At 50.4% G+C, this 20,847-nt stretch overlaps 3 protein-coding genes across 3 annotated transcripts; 2 read left to right on the forward strand and 1 right to left on the reverse strand.

Annotated features, from left to right (window-relative positions):
* Positions 1 to 4,372: 4,372 nt before the first annotated feature.
* Positions 4,373 to 4,942, forward strand: LOC147965829 (uncharacterized). The gene has a single exon (XM_087530626.1). The coding sequence runs from the start codon at positions 4,373 to 4,375 to the stop codon at positions 4,940 to 4,942; it is 570 nt and encodes a 189-aa protein (XP_087386752.1).
* Positions 4,943 to 8,220: 3,278 nt separating this feature from the next.
* LOC147965830 (putative pentatricopeptide repeat-containing protein At3g01580) lies at positions 8,221 to 10,760 on the forward strand. Its single transcript, XM_087528437.1, has one exon. It carries the CDS (start codon positions 8,341 to 8,343, stop codon positions 10,435 to 10,437), a length of 2,097 nt encoding a protein of 698 aa, XP_087384563.1. The 5' UTR covers positions 8,221 to 8,340; the 3' UTR covers positions 10,438 to 10,760.
* Positions 10,761 to 13,044: 2,284 nt separating this feature from the next.
* On the reverse strand, positions 13,045 to 17,124 carry LOC147965831 (uncharacterized). The gene is made up of 2 exons (XM_087528438.1): positions 16,531 to 17,124; positions 13,045 to 14,208 (listed from the first exon to the last, which is right to left on the reverse strand). Exons 1-2 carry the CDS (start codon positions 16,585 to 16,587, stop codon positions 13,345 to 13,347), a joined length of 921 nt encoding a protein of 306 aa, XP_087384564.1. The 5' UTR covers positions 16,588 to 17,124; the 3' UTR covers positions 13,045 to 13,344.
* Between the last annotated feature and the right edge of the window lie 3,723 nt (positions 17,125 to 20,847).

Raw genomic sequence — 20,847 nt, forward strand, 5'->3', positions numbered from 1 at the left:
AAGTTGGCCGTATGCAGCATAGGACTGTAAGCTCTTCTTTAAGGAAAACGATTTTCATTGACTACGATGGGCTAATTAGAAGGATGTATCATAGTTTTGTTGGCCAGACTCTCTACATACACATGGCTTGCTGAAATACTAAGATGCCAAAGAAAATGCATGTGTTTTGATCTCTCTTACTAAGGTAATTTTAGATCGGGCATGTATGGCTTGCTAAAATACTACATGCTCGATCTAAAGTTATCTGCACGAATCTATCTATCAAACTCAACTACAGTCCACTATCAAATATTCGTGTAAGCCGTTGGATGTGGAACCTAGAAAAAATCAGATTAATATACATTGTATTTTTATCTCTCAAAGAACATATGAGCAGTCGATTTTTTTTCGACCACCTCATTCATCAGGAGACTAGCTTTGTCTGCTCAAATCTCCAGGCAAGCAGTTATGTATGTATCATACTTGAAAATAGGACATCAGAAATTTGACAAAATACGATAGGAAACTTCTCTTCAATTGATTAGTAATCTAATGTAGGGGTAAGTACACTGAATTGTTCAATTTAATGGTTGATGCAACCAAATATCACTATTTCATTTGAGTTAGGGAGATGAAGGTTAGGCTTTCCATTGGCGGTTGATTGCTGACAGCGGAAGAAGATCCGACCCATGATCGGTCTCCAGCCGGCGTCGCCCGTTCCTGGCGCGCCAACTGGCGAAGCAAATTCCCGCCAGATCCCCCGGTGAGAGTGCAAGCGCAGCTGGAAGTCATGGATCGGAGGTCACACGAGGGTTTATTCAGGTTCGGCCCCCCGAAGAGTTATACCCTACATCCTGCTGTTTTTGATAATTCGTAGTGAAGGGATACCTCGTGCGAGGGGTTACAATGGTGTATGAGATTGCTACTGGAGAGTTCTCCTATCTGAGGATAGATGATCGATGGGCACCCTAGACCTTCCTTTATATATACAGGAGAGGCCTACGGTTTACATGTCAAATGCGATCTGGGGTGCTGCCGCCCTCTAGTTTTGGGTGTCAAGAAGGTCACCTTGCCTCCCAGGGTTTGCACCGTTCCCTGCCCTATTGCCCCCCTGGTGGTTAGACGAGGCCAGGCTCCTAGGTGCCACCCTGATACAGGATCCCGTCACTTACCTAGACTTCATCAGCTAGGTTTTGGACTTTGCTTGAGAGTCTGGTTTTATTTTGGTGGTGGTTTCTTTAATGAAATCAGGGATCCATCCCTTTTATTCAAAAAAATTAAAAAATAATCCATGTCTGCATTTTCTCCTAGTGGGTTGGTGTACTAAGAATACTAGCATGAAATCTAACACCTCTCTGCCCACGGCCTTGACGATGAAATTTGCCTCCTTCACATACAACTCTTCCAGTTTCTCAAAAAGAAAAGAAAAACTCTTCCAGTTTCTCAAAAAAACCCGCACATGGCCCTCCCGCAACTGAGCTGAGCTGCCCCCCTCCCGTGCCCTAGCGCCGTTGGCCACTCCGGTCGCGGCGGCCACCCAGCCCCCGTCGTCGCCCGCTGGGCGTCGACACCACCCCTCAGACGCCATGTGCCCGGCCTCCCTGCCCAGCTCCGCGCGCTCCTCGCGCTCCGCAGCCAGCGACAGATCGGGATGGGGAATGCGCGCCTCCACTCCGGATCTCGCTCGGTCCTCCGGTCCGTCGCAGGCCCCGGCCGCGCCATCGCCATTACTGCGGGCCGCGGCCTCGCCGCGAATCCCGCAGAGGGGTGAGTGCTCCCATGCCGCCGCAACCCCGCCTTCGCCAGCGGTCCAAGCATCGGATCCCCCCTTCGGGGCGCCCAGGCTAAAATCCATCATAGTTCGGCCTTCCCCCGAGTCAAAGCTTCCCCTTTCCGGCGCTGGCGATGCCTGGACCGTAGTTACGTCGTGGAAAGAGCGCCGCGCGCCCAAAAATCCTTCGGGCCGCTCTGCGTCCTCCGCTCCCGGCGCTCTGGTCGGCGCTCCTCCTTCAATGGCCAGAGCGGCCACGACGCCTTTTTAAGGCGCTTTCGCGGCCACTGCTTTCGCTGCCTTAGCTCGCGCCACCAGCGTATCGATTGCAGAGTTCCACTGGATTGCATCATCTGCAAGCTGCCCGGCCACTTCGGTCGTGAGTGCCCCAAGAATCCAAAGAACAAGAGAGGAAGAGGTGTAGTGCAGGATAGGCTAGGACCGCTGCAGCAGCATGGCCCGGTGAGATACAGACTGCGCTTCCCCACGCCCGACCCGTCGCCGCCTCCGGCCGCCATGGATCGGCGGGCTTTCCACACCGACCCCTCCCGTTGCCCTCGCGTAAGTCACAAGGTCATCATCACCACGCCGGCCATGGAGCACCAGGAGTTCCTTCTGCGCAAGCACGCTGTCCTGCTCTCCACGACGGCGGAGCACCGTGCCGCCAATCCCATGGTCGTGGGATGAGCCATCGAAGAGCAGCTGCGCACTCCTCCTCACCTGCTGCGCGTGACCAGCCACGACCCCGAGGACTTCTTCGTCCACTTCGAGCTGCCTGGGCACAAGGAGAACGCCGTGCGCCTCGGCTCCATCACGGTCGGCGACGTGGTGTTCTCCATCAAGGGCTGGAGCGAGGATGACCACGACGTGCCCGACGACCTCAAGCTCCACGTGCGCGTCGTCATCGAGCAGATGCCTATGCAGATGTGGTCCCTGGAAGGCGCGGCGGAGGTCCTCGGTGACAAATGCATCGTCGACTGCCTGGACAGCCGCACGCTTGAGCGCGGCCGCACCAAGACGTTCACGTGCTGGGTGTGGGTCCCGGCCGTCGCCTTCATCCCCACGAAGCACACCATTTGGCGCGCCGCGCGCGGCACCGGTCGCGTCGAGGCCATGCTCGGCTTCTCTCCTCCGAACTGCCAAGTCGATCCGCCCCCGGCCGTCAGGAAGCGCGAGCTGCTGCTGCACGTCGACCGCGTCGAAGACTGGACCCCGCCGCCCCCCCCCCCCCCCCCCCCCGCTCCTCCCACTCACGCCAGAGTGGCCTCCCTTCATCCGGCTCCGACGACGACGCGCCGTTCCCCGCCATCTACCCAGGGACCTGGACCAGGCACGTCGAAGATTGGCAAGGACGTCGCACTGCCCCGACGGTGACCTCCACTGGCTGCCAGGGCTTGCAGCTGGGTGGGGGCGCCGCGACCACGATGACCGCGATGGTGACCGGCGCTCATGGAAGGACACCCTGCTGGGCCGAAGCCACGGCGACTCTACGCATCACAGCAGCAACAACACCAAGGCCCCGCCTCCCACCGCTCGGCAGCATAGCCGAACACCAACCAGCCGCCGCCACGGCAAGCGCCGCGCAACCAGCGACACGGGCATTCGCGCCACTCCGCCGCTTCCTCTCTGTTGCCTGCCCTCTCCACCGCCCCCGCCACCGCCGCCGTCCCAGCTGCCTCCTGCCCCGTAGTCTCCAGCGCCTCCGGAGCAGGATCCGGTCACGGTGTTCTTCAACTCCACCGCGGACGTGATTGCGCCACCGCCTCGGCCTGACAGCATGCAGTTGCAGCTGGAAGCCTCCATCGACGCCACGCTGGCAGCACCGATGTCCTTTGACACGGAAGCGGTCAACGGCCAGCCAGCCTCGCCTCTGCCGCTGACCGACGGCCCCCCGCCTCAGTCCATGCAGCTCGACCTCGTCAGCGCTGCATGCCGTGCGACCCGCTCGGAGGTGGCCACCACGATGCAGCTGGGCGCGATGGTGCAGCAGGTCCAGGAGCTCCACCTGGGCACCTCGCCGCCGACCCTGCGTCGCCTCTTCCTCGAGCCTACACCGCCCGTCATCGCCAACCCGCCCGCCCTGCCTCGCCGCCCCACCGCGCCGCCAAAGTCTAGGGCCTCATCCGCCCCGCTCCGTCAGAGCGCTCGTCAGGCGGCAAATCCCTCCCCCGTCCCTGTGGCGCAGCGCGCCACCCTGCGGCTCGTCCAGGGTCTCGGGATGCTGGGGCCAAAGGAGAGGATGACAGTCCAGGCAGCCGAGGCGCTGGTGCGGCGCTTCGACGAGCCCCTATCCGAGGAAGACATTGCTGGCATCGCCAAGATCACTCGTCTGAACGTGGATGCGCTGCACGCCATGGCCACCCTTGCTGGCCCGGACGACGCGGGCGGCGCTGCAGCCTAGGCCTCCCCCTCATCGTCTCTCCGGCGGCGTCTGGCCATGCGTCAGATAGAGTTAGGGATCAATGTCAATGTTTAGTAGCAGGCTTAGAGGTTTAGATCGTCACCAGCATATCTTGGGTGCTACTGGTGGTTTCTGCCGCGCCACGGCTTGTATGATGGTGTATCGTCCTTCTATCTTCTTTGTAGTAAAATTTAGCCTCCGGAGAAATCGTGTGTTCAATCATGAGTAGCCCCCACTGCGCAATCTTGAGCTGGAACGTCCGTGGCCTGAACTCGTCGGCGAGGCGTTCGGCCGTCCGTGAAGTACTCGACGCGCACCAACCCCTGGTGCTTTGCATCCAGGAAACAAAGCTTGACACCTGGTCTCCAGACCTGGTCCGGAAAATTGGCGGTAGTAGGCTAGATGGCTGCATGGTGTTGCCGGCGATCGGCACGCGAGGGGGAGCGGCCATCCTCTGGGACAGCGGCGCCATCCACATGTCCACGCATGCCGTTGGCCGCTTCGCCATCACTGCCAAAGCCACCGTGCAGCACGACAACGCCTGTTTCTGGCTGACGACCGTATACGGCCCCGCCGACGACGCGCGCAAAGACGACTTCCTCCACGAGCTCGTCGCCATCGCGCCGCCGCAGGGCCAGCCCTGGCTCATAAACGGCGACTTCAACATCATCTACGAGGCGCGCGACAAAAACAACCTAAACCTAAATAGGCACATTATGGCTAGGTTTAGATCGGCGATCGACACTGCGGGACTGCGCGAGATCAAATGCAAAAATCGTAGATTCACTTAGAGCAATGAGCGGCGGAGCCCCACCCTGGTCAGCATCGACAAATTCTTCTGTAACACCGACTGGGAGCTGCTCTTCCCCTCGCACACGCTAATGGCGGCTTCCACGGCCTGCTCAGACCACTTCCCACTCCTCCTGGCTAACGTGCAGGCACCGCGGAGGCAGGCGAGGTTCAGGTTCGAGTCCTTCTGGCCCCATTTTCCTAGATTCCAGGAAACGGTGGCGAGGGCATGGAACAGGCCGGTGAACCACGACTGCCCGTTCACGCGGATCAAAATCAAGATGAAGCGAGCAGCTGCCGACTTGAAGATCTGGGGCAAGAGCTTCTTCAGCGAAGCAAAACTCCAGTTCCACATTGCAATCGAGGTCATCCTGCGGCTGCACGTCGCGCAGGAGAAGCGGCGACTAACTGACGCTGAATTCAATCTTCGGAAGTCGCTCAAGCTGAAGATCGTAGGGCTGGCCGCGCTAGAGAGGGCACGCAAACGACAGGCATCCCGGGTGACCTGGCTCAGAGCAGGCGACGCACGGATTGCCTTTTTTCATGCCAAGTTGTGCTCACGGCGACGGAAAAACTTCATTCGGAGCATTGAGCACAACGGAGTCCAGGCAACCACCCATGAGGACAAGGAACGGATCGTGGCAGAGCACTTTAGGCAGCTGCTGGGAAAAAAGGAAGCCCGCTGCCGATCAATCAACTGGGACGCGCTCGATCTGCCAAGGGTGCAAAATCAGGGCCTTGATAACCCTTTCACAGAGGAGGAGGTCTGGGCAGCGGTCTGTGCTTCACCGGCAGAAAAGGCTCCGGGGCCAGATGGCTTCTCCGGCACCTTCTTCAGAGCATGCTGGCAAACGATCAAGGGCGACATAATGGCAGTCTTCCACAAATTCCATAGCCTCGCAGCTGGTGATTTTCAGGCCATCAACACAGCAATCATAGCGTTACTGCCAAAGAAGAACAGTGCAACCAAAATGAGCGACTTCAGGCCAATCAGCTTGATCCAGTCCATTGCCAAGCTGATCGCCAAGGTGCTCTCAATCAGGCTCAGAGGGGTTCTTGACAAGCTCATCTCACCAGCCCAGAGTGCCTTTCAGAAGAAGAAGGGGATTCACGACAGTTTCCTGTTCGTGCAAAACATTGTCAAAAACATGCACCGCAAGAACAGGCCGGCTCTGCTGTTAAAACTGGACATCGCAAAAGCTTTTGACAGTGTTTCCTGGGAGTACATACTAGAGCTGCTGCAGCGCATGGGTTTCCCGGCAAGATGGAGGGACTGGATCACGATCCTACTTGCCTCCTCGTCCTCTGCATGTATGCTGAACGGCATTGCAGGGCCCAGTTTCTTGCATCAAAGAGGATTGCGGCAAGGCGATCCTCTATCGCCGATGCTGTTCATCCTGGCAATTGATCCGCTGCAAAGATTGCTCGCTGCGGCTGAGAGCACGGGCTTGCTCCGCCCAATCCCCGGTTGTGGTTGCAGAGTGCGAATCAGCCTGTACGCCGATGACGGCATTGTCATCGCCAATCCAATCCGCGATGAAGTAGACGCAATAATGCAAGTCCTCCGCGGTTTTGGAGATGCCACCGGGCTCCGCATCAACCCTGCAAAATCAACAGCGGCGCCGATACGATGCGGCGCCATCGATCTGGGCAACGTTCTGCAATCCTTTGGAGGTTCTATTGTCAGCTTCCCGATCAGATACCTCGGCATGCCGCTCACACTCGGCCGGATCAGGCTGGTGCACCTGCAATACCTCCTCGATCGGATCAAGTCCAGACTTGCGGGATGGAAGGGACGGCTCATGCCCATCTCCGGCAGGCGGGTGCTTGTCAGGAGCGTGCTCTCCGTGCTCCCGGCTTTTGCGATCGCAGTGCTGCGCGCCCCGAAGAAATTCCTCAAAGACATTGACAAAGTGCGTCGACGCTTCCTCTGGGCCCAGGAGGAGGAGCTCACAGGAGGAAAAAGCAAAGTCAACTGGCAGGTGGTCTCTCCCCCTGTCGATCGCGGCGGCCTGGGCATCCCGGACATGGCCAAGTTCGCCACGGCCCTGCGGCTTCGATGGCTCTGGCTCGCCTGGAAGTGCCCTGATAGACCATAGGTGGGATCGGGCACACCGTGCGACGACGCAGACCGCGACCTGTTCGCGGGGGCAAGGGCAGTCACCATCAGAAGCGGCGAGCAGGCGACCTTCTGGCACTGCAACTGGATCGGCGGCCGCCCCCTCAAGCAATCTTTCCCGGACCTCTTCACCCACTCCGTCCGCAAGCACCGGACAGTGGCAGCAGCGCTCCATGAGGACAAGTGGATCCATGACCTGAGACATGGCAACGTAACCAACATCCTGCCGCAATTCGTTTTGCTGCTCAGACTCATCAGAGCGGCGCGCATCACGCTCGACGGGGCCAGGCGCGACGAAATCTGCTAGACGGCGGGCGGCGCCGAGTACTCCGCGCGCGCGACTTACGCCATGCAGTTTTCAAGCCAGCCGCGCTCTGAGCTCAAAAGCCTCATCTGAAAGACCTGGGCAACGGGGCAAGTGAAGTTCTTCTGCTGGCTATTGCATCACAACCGGCTATGGTGCAACGATCGGTTGCAACGACGGGGCTGGGAAAACGCCTACTTCTGTCAACTCTACAAACGGAACCTTGAGTCGTCGGTGCACCTCTTCTGGGAGTGCACGGTCGCCAGAGAGGTATGGCAACGTGCAGCGCAATGGAAGGGATGTGCCGCCCTGTGCCCTGAAGACTGGTCACCACGCAGCGCGACCATGGAGATGGTGGCCATGATCGCGAGCAAGACGGAGCCGGGCCACCGGCGAGGGATACTGTTGCTCACCGCCCTAATTTTCTTGGCGCATTTGGCTGGAGCGTAACTGCTGCACCTTCAAGAGGAAACAACCAAGCGTCAGCGACATCATCGCCTCGATCAGATGCGACCTGGAGCAATGACGCCTTGCTGGCACGACCTGTTTAGCGACCCCTTTTGGGGATCCAACGTGAGACATAAGCATTTTTTGATCGTCAGGCTAGCTTTTCGGCTGCTCTAGTCGCTAGCCTGAATTTTTGTTTTCATCTCTCTGCTACTGACCGCACTCTCGATCAGTTAGCCCTTTTTGTATTCTCCCCTCTGCTAAATCAATGATAAGCCAGGCAATCTGGATCTTTCAAAAAAAAAGTTTCTCAAAAAGAAAATAAGAAAAATGCACCTCTTCCTGCATTTGAATCACGACCATTACGAAAATTACAAATTGGGTTGCGCACACGATTCGGTGCCGCTTCGCAGTGGGTCTGATAGAAAGGCGCCTGAAACTGCTCTTCTGGACCCGATGCGAGCATTCAGAAAAGTCTCGGTTTTGATCTCTTCATCGTCAGTGCACACTTTCCCTCGTCACTCCCTCACATGCGAGGTTGGCAGCCGCTCCAGAAGCTTCTAGAAGCCGCCGCGGACTCCTCCAGCCCCCTTGCCGCCGCGCGCCTCCACGCCCACCTCCTCCGCTCGGGCCACCTCCACTCCTCCCACCACCTCACCTCTCGTGTCCTCGCGTCCTACCCTCCCGCCCTCGCTCGCCACCTGTTCGATGAAATCCCCGCCCCGACCCCGCGCCTTGCCAATGCGCTCCTCCGCGCCCGCGTCCGGGCGGGCCAGTGGCGCGACGTGCTCCTCCTCCTCCCGCGCCTCCGCGTCCGCCCGGACGCCTTCACGCTGTCCCTCCTGCTCAAGTCCTGCGCCATGCTCCCCTCCCTCGCCCACGGCCGCGCCGTGCACGCGCTTGCCGTCCGATCCTGCGCCGCGTACACCGACGCCTTCGTGGCCGCCGCGCTTGTGCAGATGTACGCGAAGTGCGGCGACATGGTTGGCTCAATCAACGCCTTCAACGCGTTCGAGGAACCAGACATCGTCCTCCGGACTTCCGTGGTGACTGGGTACGAGCAGAACGGGATGGCACAGGAGGCACTGGAGTTCTTTGCAAGGAGTGTGATTGGCCAGGGTTTCATGCCGAGTCCAGTCACTCTTGTGAGCGTGATCTCGGCAGCGGCGCAGTTGAGGGATGCCCGAAATGGGCAGGCCTGCCATGCATATGTTCTCAAGAATGACTTGGAGTACGACTTGGTTCTGGTGAATGCTATTCTTGGGCTTTACATGCGGATTGGAGCTGTGCAATCTGCAAGGAGGTTATTCGACGGAATGATGGAGAGAGACGTGGTCACATGGAGCTGTATGGTCACAGGATATGTGCAATCTGGACACACCTCTGAAGCGTTGAGCTTATATAAGAAAATGGTTGCGGCAGGAGTGAAGCCAAATGCAGTTACCGTGGTGAGTGTTCTGCAGGCCTGTTCGCTTGCTCTGGATGTTGAAGAAGGCAAGAGGTTGCATGACATTGCTGTCAAGATAGGTTGCGAACTTGAGATGACAGTTGCAACTGCGCTGGTTGATATGTACATGAAGTGCTCGTGCCAGGAGAAGGCAATGCAGTTATTTCTTCGGATGCCAAAGAAAGATGCAGTTGCTTGGGCAGCGGTCATCAGTGGTCTTACCCAAAATGGTCTCCCTGATGAGTCGATGAGAGTCTTCAAGTGCATGTTGTTGGATGGTCCTGTCCCTGACGCTGTCACTATGGTGAAGGTACTTGCTGCATGCTCAGAATCTGGTGTTATGAATCAAGCCTTTTGTCTCCATGGCTATTTGATTAACACTGGTTTCTGTGATAAGAAGTTTGTGGCAGCTGCACTTGTGGATTTGTATTCTAAATGTGGAAACTTGGGTAGCGCTGTCAGGGTATTTGAAAGTGCCACTGAGAAGGATATTGTGCTGTGGAGCTCAATGATCTCAGGTTATGGAGTCCATGGCCTTGGGCAGCAAGCTGTTGCCTTGTACCAAAGGATGGTTGCTTCTTCAGTTAAACCTAATAGCCTGACATTTGTATCTGTGTTATCGGCATGCAGCCACTCTGGACTAGTGCAGGAAGGAAAGTCCATTTTTAAAAGCATGACCCGAGTCTATGGAATCATGCCAAATGCAGAGCATCGTAGTGCCATGGTTGATCTCCTTGGCCGGGCCGGTGAATTGCAAGAGGCAGCGAAGCTCCTTCATGAAACAGGTGGGAGAGCTGATGCTCATACTTGGTGTGCCTTGCTTGCTGCCTGCAGAGAACACCGTGACACAGAGATGAGTGGTGTGGTAGCTGCCAAACTACTCAAGCTGGATTCTGACCATGTTGGCTACTACAATCTCTTGACTAATATATATGCTTTTGATGAAAAGTGGGACAATGTAAAAGAGACTAGGGACATTATCAGAGACAGAGGTTTGAAAAAAGTGCCTGGTTGCAGTGCAGTAGAGATCAATAATGCAATGCACACATTCACAGCTGGGGAGAGGTCACACCAAGATTGGGAGAAGATCTCTACATTGCTCTGGGAGTTGTCACGAAAGTTGAGAGGGGATGATTGTTTCTTTCAGTTGGACGGTCACTTGGTGTTTGAAGATTTCTGATCTTCTCTGAGCTGAAACATGATCTTTCAATACACTTCACTTGGTGGTGAGTTCCTAGAAGAAAGTAACAACAAAATAGCATATGCAAGGTAATAATTCATCTTATAATGAGAAAAGTAGCACAGCTTAGTTTTGCACTAATTGTAAAATTGTATATGTAGGACAGACACTTCCAAGAAGTGTATAGCTGTAGTCCCCTTCATTTAACAATCAGTCAATCAGCTATGTATGTGTTGTAGATTTAACTTTATGGTCAGAGCATGGCTACCTTTTTCCATAATTAAAGAAGCGCGTTGACCTGATGTCAACACAAATGCCCTGAACTAACCACTGGTTGTAGGTAGTTTCATGTTGGAGAATGCGTTTGTTCAGGTCTGCTCAGGACTCATGATATGTGAGCTGTTAGTGCTCTCTCGTAGTCGGAAGTCATTATGCATTTGTTCTCTGGAGATAATGAGTTTCATGCATTGAACCTCCAATGCTTTTGCAGAGTAAATTCATCTACAGTTCACTGCAGCTTGCACTGTTTGACCGGTTCTAAAAGTTGTTTCAAGTAGAAAGTTGATTGATATGTTATTGTGCTCTGTGTAGGGCAATATACTTATATATGCCACATAATGGCACGATTGCAAGCCAGTGCTTGTCTCTTTCTCCTATGTGTGGTATGCAGGCAGCGATTAGCAGGTACAGAAACCAGTTATGAAGTTACTCTTTCTGCGGGCCTATCCGCTTGTTTCATTCTGAGTGTGGTTAAGAGTAGCATGATGCGGTTGAATTAACCTAGCCAGTCTTTGTGGACTACATCAGCACTGCCTTGCATTTGTTATCTTTTGTAGTGTTTTTTTGAATCGCTCTGAACACCTGGATGAATTTATTATTACCATAACAAAGGTGGAACTATGACAATGTTTGCGTCTAATTGCCTTGGCCGCATTGGTTTATGATGTATAGTCTCGGTCTCACCGGTCAGTTACCTGCACGCCGCTGATTTCTTCGAGCCATAGTGACACTTATCTGTGTGTTTTATCCGTTTTTCTGCTATGTGGCCAAAGAAGCTTACTTATCGGACGTCACAGAAATCAGGAGCTATGGGCTATGGCAGCATTATCAGTCAGTTGCACCTAGTATTCAATCTGCAGACACATGCTCCCTCAATTTGAACTAAAACCACAACAAGAATTATGGGACGGAGAAACAATTTAGGATGGCCAAGCTGATGTGTGCCAGTTCAATACTTCTTGCAGCTGTCAAGAGCCACACAAGCTTATCTCATAAGGGTTGTTTACGATATTGATATATGGCTTGAGATGTGCATGTTATGGCTTGACATTTTGTAGTTACCCCAGACTTGAACAAAGAACTCCTGGCCTAACACTCTACTGAAGCAAATCTACAAACTTGGTGCGCCGGTACTATGGACGCCCCTGTTGTCACCCAAGGAAATTAGCATACTTCTTGATAAAGACCGAACCTCGAGGCGAGATCCGATCCGTTGTTGCGGCCCGATCTTTCACGACACTTCACCTTCAGCAGCAGTAGCCTCTCACCCGCACACGCGATATGCACGAAATAGAGGGTTTGAACCTTACGGCCCAGCACGAGAAAATCAATCTCGACGATGATACTCACGCGCAAAAACAATTTCTACAAAGAAATCGCAACACAGAGGTTTTCTAAAGATCCCCCTAAAACTTGATATGGGTGTCTACCCTTGAAAACACATCGTGTCTATTTTATCAAATAACCTGCTTTACAATGAACGCATCATGGCTTTATATATTAGCCAATCCATCTAACTTGAGCAACAAACTGAACTATTCATCAATTGATATCTCTCACGGCTAAACATAAAAGGAAACTAATTCTGTTGTAGGTTCGTGCGTCTTCTCTGATTGCATGGCAGGTGGACCCCATCCAATTTCTTTTAAGGAAAGAAGACTCCATGTGCTGCATCTTCTACATGTTCCTCCCTGATACGTCTCTTTGCCTGGCAAGAATAAATATAAAAATCTAAATTGCATTGATTTTCTTTTAAACCAGCGTACAACGCCTCTATATCTCCGATTAGAATATTCCCTTGTAAACTCATCCATACATACAACCTTGTGGCCTGAGTATGCACGGCTCAAGGACCGATGAGATCCATGCAAGTAGTACTCACGTTGTAGTTTTCCATTACCATATAACTCAGTTCGTTTCTTATCTCCCGGGACCAAATCAAGAAATACACCGTAATTGCATGCGCTCAGAACAAAACAAGAATGATTGTTCAATGATTTGACCACCGAGCCATCTTCACTCAACTGAAAATAATTAGGAGCGTAGATATTTCGCTGTATTGATCCCTCGACATCACTGGCATCAACGTCCGTATCACTTCTTCCTTCCTGCTCTGGTGTTCCAAGACAGTTTCAAGGAAGCTGATGCTCATAGGGCTGTTAATTTGTATCAAATGTACAAATTGGCTTGTATTGGAATCTTGACTTTCGGGCCTCAAATTTAATTGATCGATCAACCTTGAAAACCTATGAGCACTGTGCTTGTGAACATCTTAGCCTACTCCAAACAAGCCTATAAATCTTAGGCAGCAGCGAGTCGCAAACTTAATTGATCGAACCACAGCAACGTGTGAAGTTATGCAACACGGAACATTGTCCAGTACAACACTTGAAACATAAGGGGATGATTACCCCCCAAAAAAGAAACACAAGGGGATGCAAACATCGATCCAAACAAACGATGTGAACAAAAGCAAAGGAAAAGAAACAGCAGCAGATCATGCATGAAACCACACAGGGAGCAAGCAAGAAAAAGGCAATCACTTCTACGTAGTCCTCGCACTCGTCAATGCGTATTAGCAAACCACTAACGCATGCATGGGGGCGTTGACACGATGCTTCGCCTCGTTCAGATGGCAGCAGAGGAGCCATGGTGATGGTGGGTGGCGCCGGTGATCATGCCGCTCCACAGGCCGAGCCCGCCCAGGGAGCTGATGGAGGTCTCTGTCGGCGCGCGGCTCGCCTCGCCGCACCACTCCAGCGACAGCAGCCTCTCCGCCTGCGGCTTCATCTCGGCAACGACACTGTCACGCTCAGCCCGCGACGTCGCGCCACCAAATGGAAGCGCAAGGTGCTCGCCAAGCCCGGCTGCATACCGGAGCGCGTTCAGTGCGTGGTACTCCGCGCCGCCACCGCCGCTTCCGTTGGCAATGCCCATCATGCCTGGCCCGGTGAAGTGAGCCTCAGAGTTCGCGCTCTCAAAGCCGCCGGAGCCCGAGAGGATGTGGTCGTACTTCCAGTCGAAGAGCCCGAGGCTGCAGAGCGGGTCGGCGGCCGAGACCGCCGGCGGCTGCATCCCGGAGAAGGACAGGTGGAGTCCGGTCTCTGCCATGTGTCGCCCGTGGTGAAGCTGCTGCATCATCGAAATCGGCGGCGTGATGGCGGCGGCAGCAGAGGGCTTCTTGGCGGCGCTGGCGCGCTTGTTCTTGCGGCAGCCGCCGCCGACGGGGACGTTGCGGAGGGAGCCGCCCTTGGTCCAGTAGCGGCGGCACGTCTTGCAGAAGTAGCGCGGCTGGGAGAGGCTGTAGTTGTTGTAGTAGCAGAACTTGGTGTGCGTGGAGTCGCAGCGCGGGCACTTGAGCGGCTGGTCGTGCTGCGGGCGCAGCCGCCGGTCCGCCGCCTGCTGGGCCTGCATCGGCTCCGGGCACGCGATGATCAGCTCCTCCGACGGCGACGACGACCCCATCCCGCCCTGGTCCTCGGGAACGATGCCCTGAAAGCAAAAGGCACACACCAGATCAACGTCAGCACGTTGTCGCAGTGTGATCTGTAATCATCATTAGCTGTGGCATGTGACAGAAGAATGGAAGCCTCGGAATGCGCGAAAGCGTCTTGGCCAAGCTGCTAGCTGCATCCTGCATGCATGCATGGTCCCATGCATGTCGCAGCAAGCTGCATGCAGACCAAGCTAGGGTTTCTCAAAGGGTAAAGCTTGCGACACCCATGGCGCTTCATGATGGAAGCATCAAGTAGGTCCAAGTTCTAGATCGATCTGGGGCCGATCCTATGGTATACGTACTTTTAGACTCAGACTGATCACTTGCTTTCCATCACATGCAAAAGTAACAAGGGGTGTGTAGATTTCTTGAGGGCCATACGTAGTGTACTTGGCGACTTGGTCTTGATCTCTCCACCATTCTCCATGCATTTCTCATGATTACTCGCAACTCTAGATCCTTAAGAGTGATCATAGTCTAGCTTGTTCCTAGTTATACATATACAGTTAATTTATGTCAAATATACAATGTTTTATGCAGAGTTGCAGACTGTATGCATTGGTGTGTTGTGCCCTAGCTATCATCCCATCCGAGCTTAATTCAACGACATGAATGTTACTCCTCCCATTCGTAGTGGATACAGATTTTTTTAGAGGAACATTGAACAAGTTTATAAACAAAACTACATATATTGAATACAAATATATATCGTTAGATACATCCTGAGACACTTTTGTTATGTTAGGTGTTGCAGATATATATGGATGATTTTTCTCTGTAGACTTGGTCCACTCTAAAAAAAACAATATGCAATACATTATGGAACATAATAAGTAGCATGAGAGTTACCCACAGAGTTCAAGCCAAGTCTCCTTAAAAAAGGCTATTCTACTCATAATGTACTATTGTGCTAAATCTGCCTCCGCTCCAAATGCCGTTGTTTCTCCGCATTAACATTTTTACCTTTCAAGGAGAGGCAGAATTTATGTCATGTTCAAAAGTTAAAGTGAAACTTATCAGATGATCAAGTTGTACTTGTTTGAATCTCTTTATCTTGTCGTTGCTTTTGCTTGCAATACATGTGGGTCTCTGGTTAGCTAGTCGATAGCTACCATTCACTTTTCACAGTTTCTTAAAATGGACACGCACTAAAACTACTAATGTCTGGTAGAATGCCCGCTTTTGTTGCATCTTTTGCTTGTTTTCCTTTTAAAGTTTCTTTGTGTAACAAAGCTATGGAAACAAAATGTTTAGTGTGTCTTAAAATGTGGTATTTACACTGGTGAGAAATATCCATTCATGGTCCAAAGCTGAAACAACCGGATGCTGTTTACATGGATGATGGAACAGTGCATATTTCTCACACATATCTCCTACAGTAAATTTGGTCAGCTCACGTAGATACTACGCATCTCACAAATTAACTAGGGTCTGTCTAAACAAATTAACTAGGGTGGTATCCAATAAAATCTTGTTTCCCCCTCACCCTTCCACAAATCTCAATGCAGAGACATCAGACTGTTTAGGGTGTCGACTTAGACGTAATTAAGAATATCTGAAGCGACTTAGATTTAGCAAAATCATACTAATAATTAAGTGATGCTCTTACCAGCAGTACATACTCGTGAAAACTGTTCAGGTAAAGGAAAAGTTTTAGAACCTCTGTGAAACAAAAGGTACGAACGAAAGATTTTTTTTTTAGAAATACAGACTAACCTTATCAACGAAAACTACATGCGCTACTAGCTAGTATGAATACCACAACTGACTAAGAGAATTTGCATATGTTCGTTCATACTACATGTGATCAACGACGACAGGAATTTTTTTCAATTCTAGCTAATCAAGTATCAGGATCCAGCTGCCTGTAGATCTGCAGCGCCTAGGTACGTACAGTATCAAATAGGTAGATCTGTGAAGCTATATATTGAGTCATTAATTCTCCTCCAACAGTCTTTATAATTGATTTGGATGCAGAATACACCTACTAGCGTGACGCTTGTTTCTTCCTATGCTGCTAGGTCAATTAATCACAACTTCGATCTCCTGTATATGTAGATCCTACAACGTGTATATGGGTAGACTGGAAAACGAAAGCAGTGGTTATTTTCTGAAGGCTGCACGGTAGCTAGAGTAGCTGCATGTACACACCAGCGTATGTGAACACGGTCTCATCTCAAGATGAGGAGATGGAGACAAAAATCACGTTGATCGCGCAAAGCCAAATCAAACCAAGTGCTAGTTGATCACGCAAATCAAAACAAAGTGCTTGTTAATTACAAGCACGATAGGTGTACATATATATGTGGGTGACATACCTTGAGCCAGTCGGAGTCCATGCAGAAATGCATCGGATGAGCTGCGCCTGCCATCATCGATCGCCCGGGCTTCCCAATCAAGCAGTCAAGGCACCCCAAAGATGCGGCAACCTCACTGCCAGCCGCTATCTATGCACGTAGCCCCGGCAAATCGAAGATCCAGCAGCAACTCAAACCTAGATACGATCGATGGTCTACACCTACTGCACACGCACGCGGCCTGCTTGTTCTCGTTTCGTTATTTGTCGACGGGTTTCAGGGCGATTGGCTAGCTAGCTAAGAGGAGGCGGATTCACCGATTAGTAGCTAGGAAGAACATGAAGATGAAGAGGAGGGCGGGGTGTGGATCGACACATCGATGCTGGACAGGAGAAGAGAAGCTGTGGAGAAGGAAGAGGAGATATGAGGCGGGGAAGCTGGTGGGCTGCGGCGCTACTGGTAGTTGGTGAGAGACGTGGAGGAGGGGGGAGATGTGAATAAGAAGGGAGCGAAAAGCAGCGGAGCCATGGCCAAAGCCCCAGCCGGATGGAGGGCGGACTGGAACGAGCTTGGTGTGGGTAGGCTACTGTGCTGCTGCCTCTGATCTCCAGGGGCTTGGCCTGGCTCGGTGGTGGTGGTGGGGTTGGTTGCATGCGACGCATGTTGCCGGGGGTGTGGTGGGGCGGGCGGGGAGGCCCACCGTGTCGGGGTGGAGTCTGTGTGGAGACATGGCGTGGGGGAAGACGGCCATCTTCTCGTCTCCTCGCCACTGGTGGGCCTGCCTACGCGCGCGGCTCGCATCCCGCGGCGTGTGCGCGTGTCGGTCGGCGGCCTTCATCTTCATGCTAGCGCCTACGGCTGGCTACGTATCCCCATCGACCTCACCCGGATCGGTGGGTGGTCCGGTTCACGGTTCACGGCGTTGCTAGCGTGTTTCCGAGGTGAGAATTACGGCGTGGGTACACGAAGCGCCTAGTAGTACAGCTGTGGCAGTCAATTTCGCCGTTTGCCGGGGTGGTTGTTTGTTTGCGTAGCTGCAGCTGGAGCCTAGCTAGGCCCTCATTTTATCGTAGGAAATTGAAATTATATAAGAATAGAAAAGACGCAGTAATTCATGTGTCGCTATAAAGCCTTTTTTCATAATAGATAGGACAGAAAAATTATACTCCTAGTATATATCTATTGTTCATTGTTTTTTATAGCTTACCACTCCTGCCGAATGGATGCAATTTTGATCATCACCTCTGAGCTAATTTTCTTCTTCTTTAAAATACGAAGGATATGATGTGTAGGAATAGGGACTCATTCCTGCAAACCAAAAGCTCTAAAATATTTTTTTTCTACGAGAATCCTATCCTATGGGATTCTTCATATTTCCTGTAAACCAACGAAAGCCTGAAGAGGTGTTCCGGGGTGGTGCAAACGGAAAAACGCAGAAATTTTGGAAGATCGATGAAAGAGGTTAGAGAGATAGAATGTGTTGTATTGGACATAACAAAGGAAAGGCAAAATAAGATTTGATCTAACGTCGATATTCCTATGTAATGGAGAATATGGCGACTCCAATCCTATGGTCCAAACTCTATAGGGGGCGGGGGAGGGGGGGGGGATCTACGAACTAGAACCTTCCCAAATTCCTTCAATCCAAAGAGTGAATATTTTAAAACTTTTAAAATCTTTACTATATGCCGGCTATTTGATTTTCATAATTAAGGTCAATGCATGACATTATGTGTGGAGTAAGATTATGAAAATAGCATTATCTCGCGAAAAATTATGGGGGGATCTACGAACTAGAACCTTCCGAAATTCCTTCAATCCAAAGAGTGAATATTTTAAAACTTTTAAAATCTTTACTATATGCCGGTTATTTGTTTTTTCATAATTAAGGTCAATGCATGACATTATGTGTGGAGTAAGATTATGAAAATAGCATTATTTCGCGAAAAGGAAACTCAAGACTCTTCTAGCTAGGGGCTACCTTGTACTCGGTTTACAAGGAAAATTTGCACTAAGCTAAGACCTTTCTCAAATGAAATTGTACAATACTCCCTCCGTCCCATAATATAAGAATGTTTTGACACTAGTGTCAAAAACGTTCAAACGTTCTTATATTATGGGACGGAGGGAGTAGTATTATTCTTGGTTTTTATGTTTTCCATGTATTGTAGACGAGGGTTGTCTTCATCTCTACGTGCAGAGGGAGGATTAACTCTTGTGTGGTTGTATTAGCTTGATGTGATGATAAGACTTCGTAAAGCTTTCATTATAAAGAAATCTGGTGTAATCAATTATGGGGAGGGGGGGGGGGTTAAGAAGCATTGCAAATTAGCAAATGGAGAAAAGGAATGCTACTCTGGACATGATGTTGATGACTCTCTTTTTAATTTTAGCAAAAAATGCTTTCAAGCTTAAAGAAACTATGGGGGCGAATCATGGATGGGGACGTCGACCACATTGAACCTACACTAGTGAGTTTCAAAACTATGCGATCAAACAATACCTGTGTGAAAATCATGAAATGACTTCACGACACATGTCATGTGTGATAGAGAGCCATTTTTCGATTTTTCACACAAACCACAAGTGTTCTTCCATGGGGGTTCCCAGGTCTCACCGACAAAGGGCATAGGTAGAGCGGCACCTCCCTACGCACACTTATTCAACTTAGTGCAACAAATAAAAATCTAAATAATGTAATTAGTAGGTTATATTTTCTCATTGAAGGTGACAATTTTTTTTACTTTCTCTCTTCTCTTTTTTTGGTTCTCGCAACTTTCTGTTGGGTATCATCTCTAGCCTATTGTAACTTATTTGGGGCAAAAGGTTTTGTTGTTGTGTTAAGCTAGAGGGTTTAACGACCCAAATACAAAGAGTGAATATTTTAAAACTTTTAAAATCTTTACTATATGTCGGTTATTTGATTTTCATAATTAAGGTCAATGCATGACATTATGTGTGGAGTAAGATTCTAAAAATATCATTATTTCACGAAAAGGAAACTCAAGACTCTTCTAGATAGGGGCTACCTTGTACTCGATTTACAAGGAAATTTTGCACTAAGCTAATACCTTTCTGAAACAAAATTGTACAATCGTATTCTTCTTGGTTTTTATGTTTTCCCATGTATTGTAGTCGAGGATTGTCTTCATCTCTATGTGCAGATGGAGGATTAACTCTTGTGTGGTTGTATTAGCTTGATGTGATGATAAGACTTCGTAAAGCTTTCATTATAAAAAAATCTGGTGTAATCGATTATGGGGAGGAGGGGTTAAGAAGCATTGCAAATTAGCAAATGGAGAAAAGGAATGCTACTCTGGACATGATGTTGATGACTCTCTTTTTAATTTTAGCAAAAAATGCTTTTAAGCTTAAAGAAACTATGGGGGCGAATCATGGATGGGGATGTCGATCACATTGAACTTAAACTTGTGAGTTTCAAAAATATGCGATCAAACAATACTTGTGTGAAAATCACGAAATGACTTCACGACACATGTCATGTGTGATAGTGAGCCATTTTTTGATTTTTCACACAAACCACAAGTGTTCTTCCATGGGGGTTCCTAGGTCAGACCGACAAAGGGCATAGGTAGAGCGGCACCTCCCTACGCACACTTATTCAACTTGTGCAACAAATAAAAATCTAAATAATGTAATTGGTAGGTTATATTTTCTTATTGAAGGTGACAAATTTTCTACTTTCTCTCTTCTCTTTTTTTGGTTCTGGCAACTCTCCCCGAATGCAAACTTATTAATCCTAAAGAAAAGAGTCATCGTCTGGAGTAATGGGTGCTTGCTCATGACCATTCCTCTTCTCTCCAGATTTTTTTGTGCGGTGCATACCACCTTGACATTTTGACGACATTGTAAAATACACTCTTTCTGAAGAAGAAAAATGTGTCGTGTACAGTGAAACCAAATGTTACAACAGTGACGAAACCCAGTACATGTCCCCTTTCATATCCCTATTGATAATAGGGAAAATGTGTTTAAGTTTGCTTTTAGCTTGATAATATTATATTAAAATTCAAAAAGTATAATCACCTTAGTACTCTCAACTTCTCAAGCATTAGGGAGATCAGAAAAGATGGTGGGAAAAAACTGCTAAGTTGTAATTTTGTACAGTACCACCGAAATAATAAAGCACCTGGAAGAGAGATATTTCATTTGGACCTAGTTGATTTTCATTACACTTCGGTATGTAGGCATGTCAAAAACATTGTTTGACATCACTACAGGAAATAAGGTATGCAATCTACAGGCAGGAGAGACAAATATACAAACTGTGCTGGTATGTAATCCTAAACTGATTTCTATAAGCAACACTAACCCTAT

This window comes from Triticum urartu, chromosome 6A (assembly GCF_056163025.1).
Source record: "Triticum urartu cultivar PI428250 chromosome 6A, HENAU_Tu73, whole genome shotgun sequence".
In the NCBI taxonomy this organism is placed as follows: domain Eukaryota; kingdom Viridiplantae; phylum Streptophyta; class Magnoliopsida; order Poales; family Poaceae; genus Triticum; species Triticum urartu.

What these genes read in the sequence shown, in the direction of transcription:
- LOC147965829 (XM_087530626.1), top strand. Translation starts at nt 4,373, where the DNA reads ATGAGTAGCCCCCACTGCGCAATCTTGAGCTGGAACGTCCGTGGCCTG.
- LOC147965830 (XM_087528437.1), top strand. Translation starts at nt 8,341, where the DNA reads ATGCGAGGTTGGCAGCCGCTCCAGAAGCTTCTAGAAGCCGCCGCGGAC.
- LOC147965831 (XM_087528438.1), bottom strand. Translation starts at nt 16,587, where the DNA reads ATGATGGCAGGCGCAGCTCATCCGATGCATTTCTGCATGGACTCCGAC. An exon ending in TGGACTCCGACTGGCTCAAG is followed by an intron (nt 14,209 to 16,530) that starts GTATGTCACCCA and finishes TTTTGCTTTCAG; the next exon opens with GGCATCGTTCCCGAGGACCA.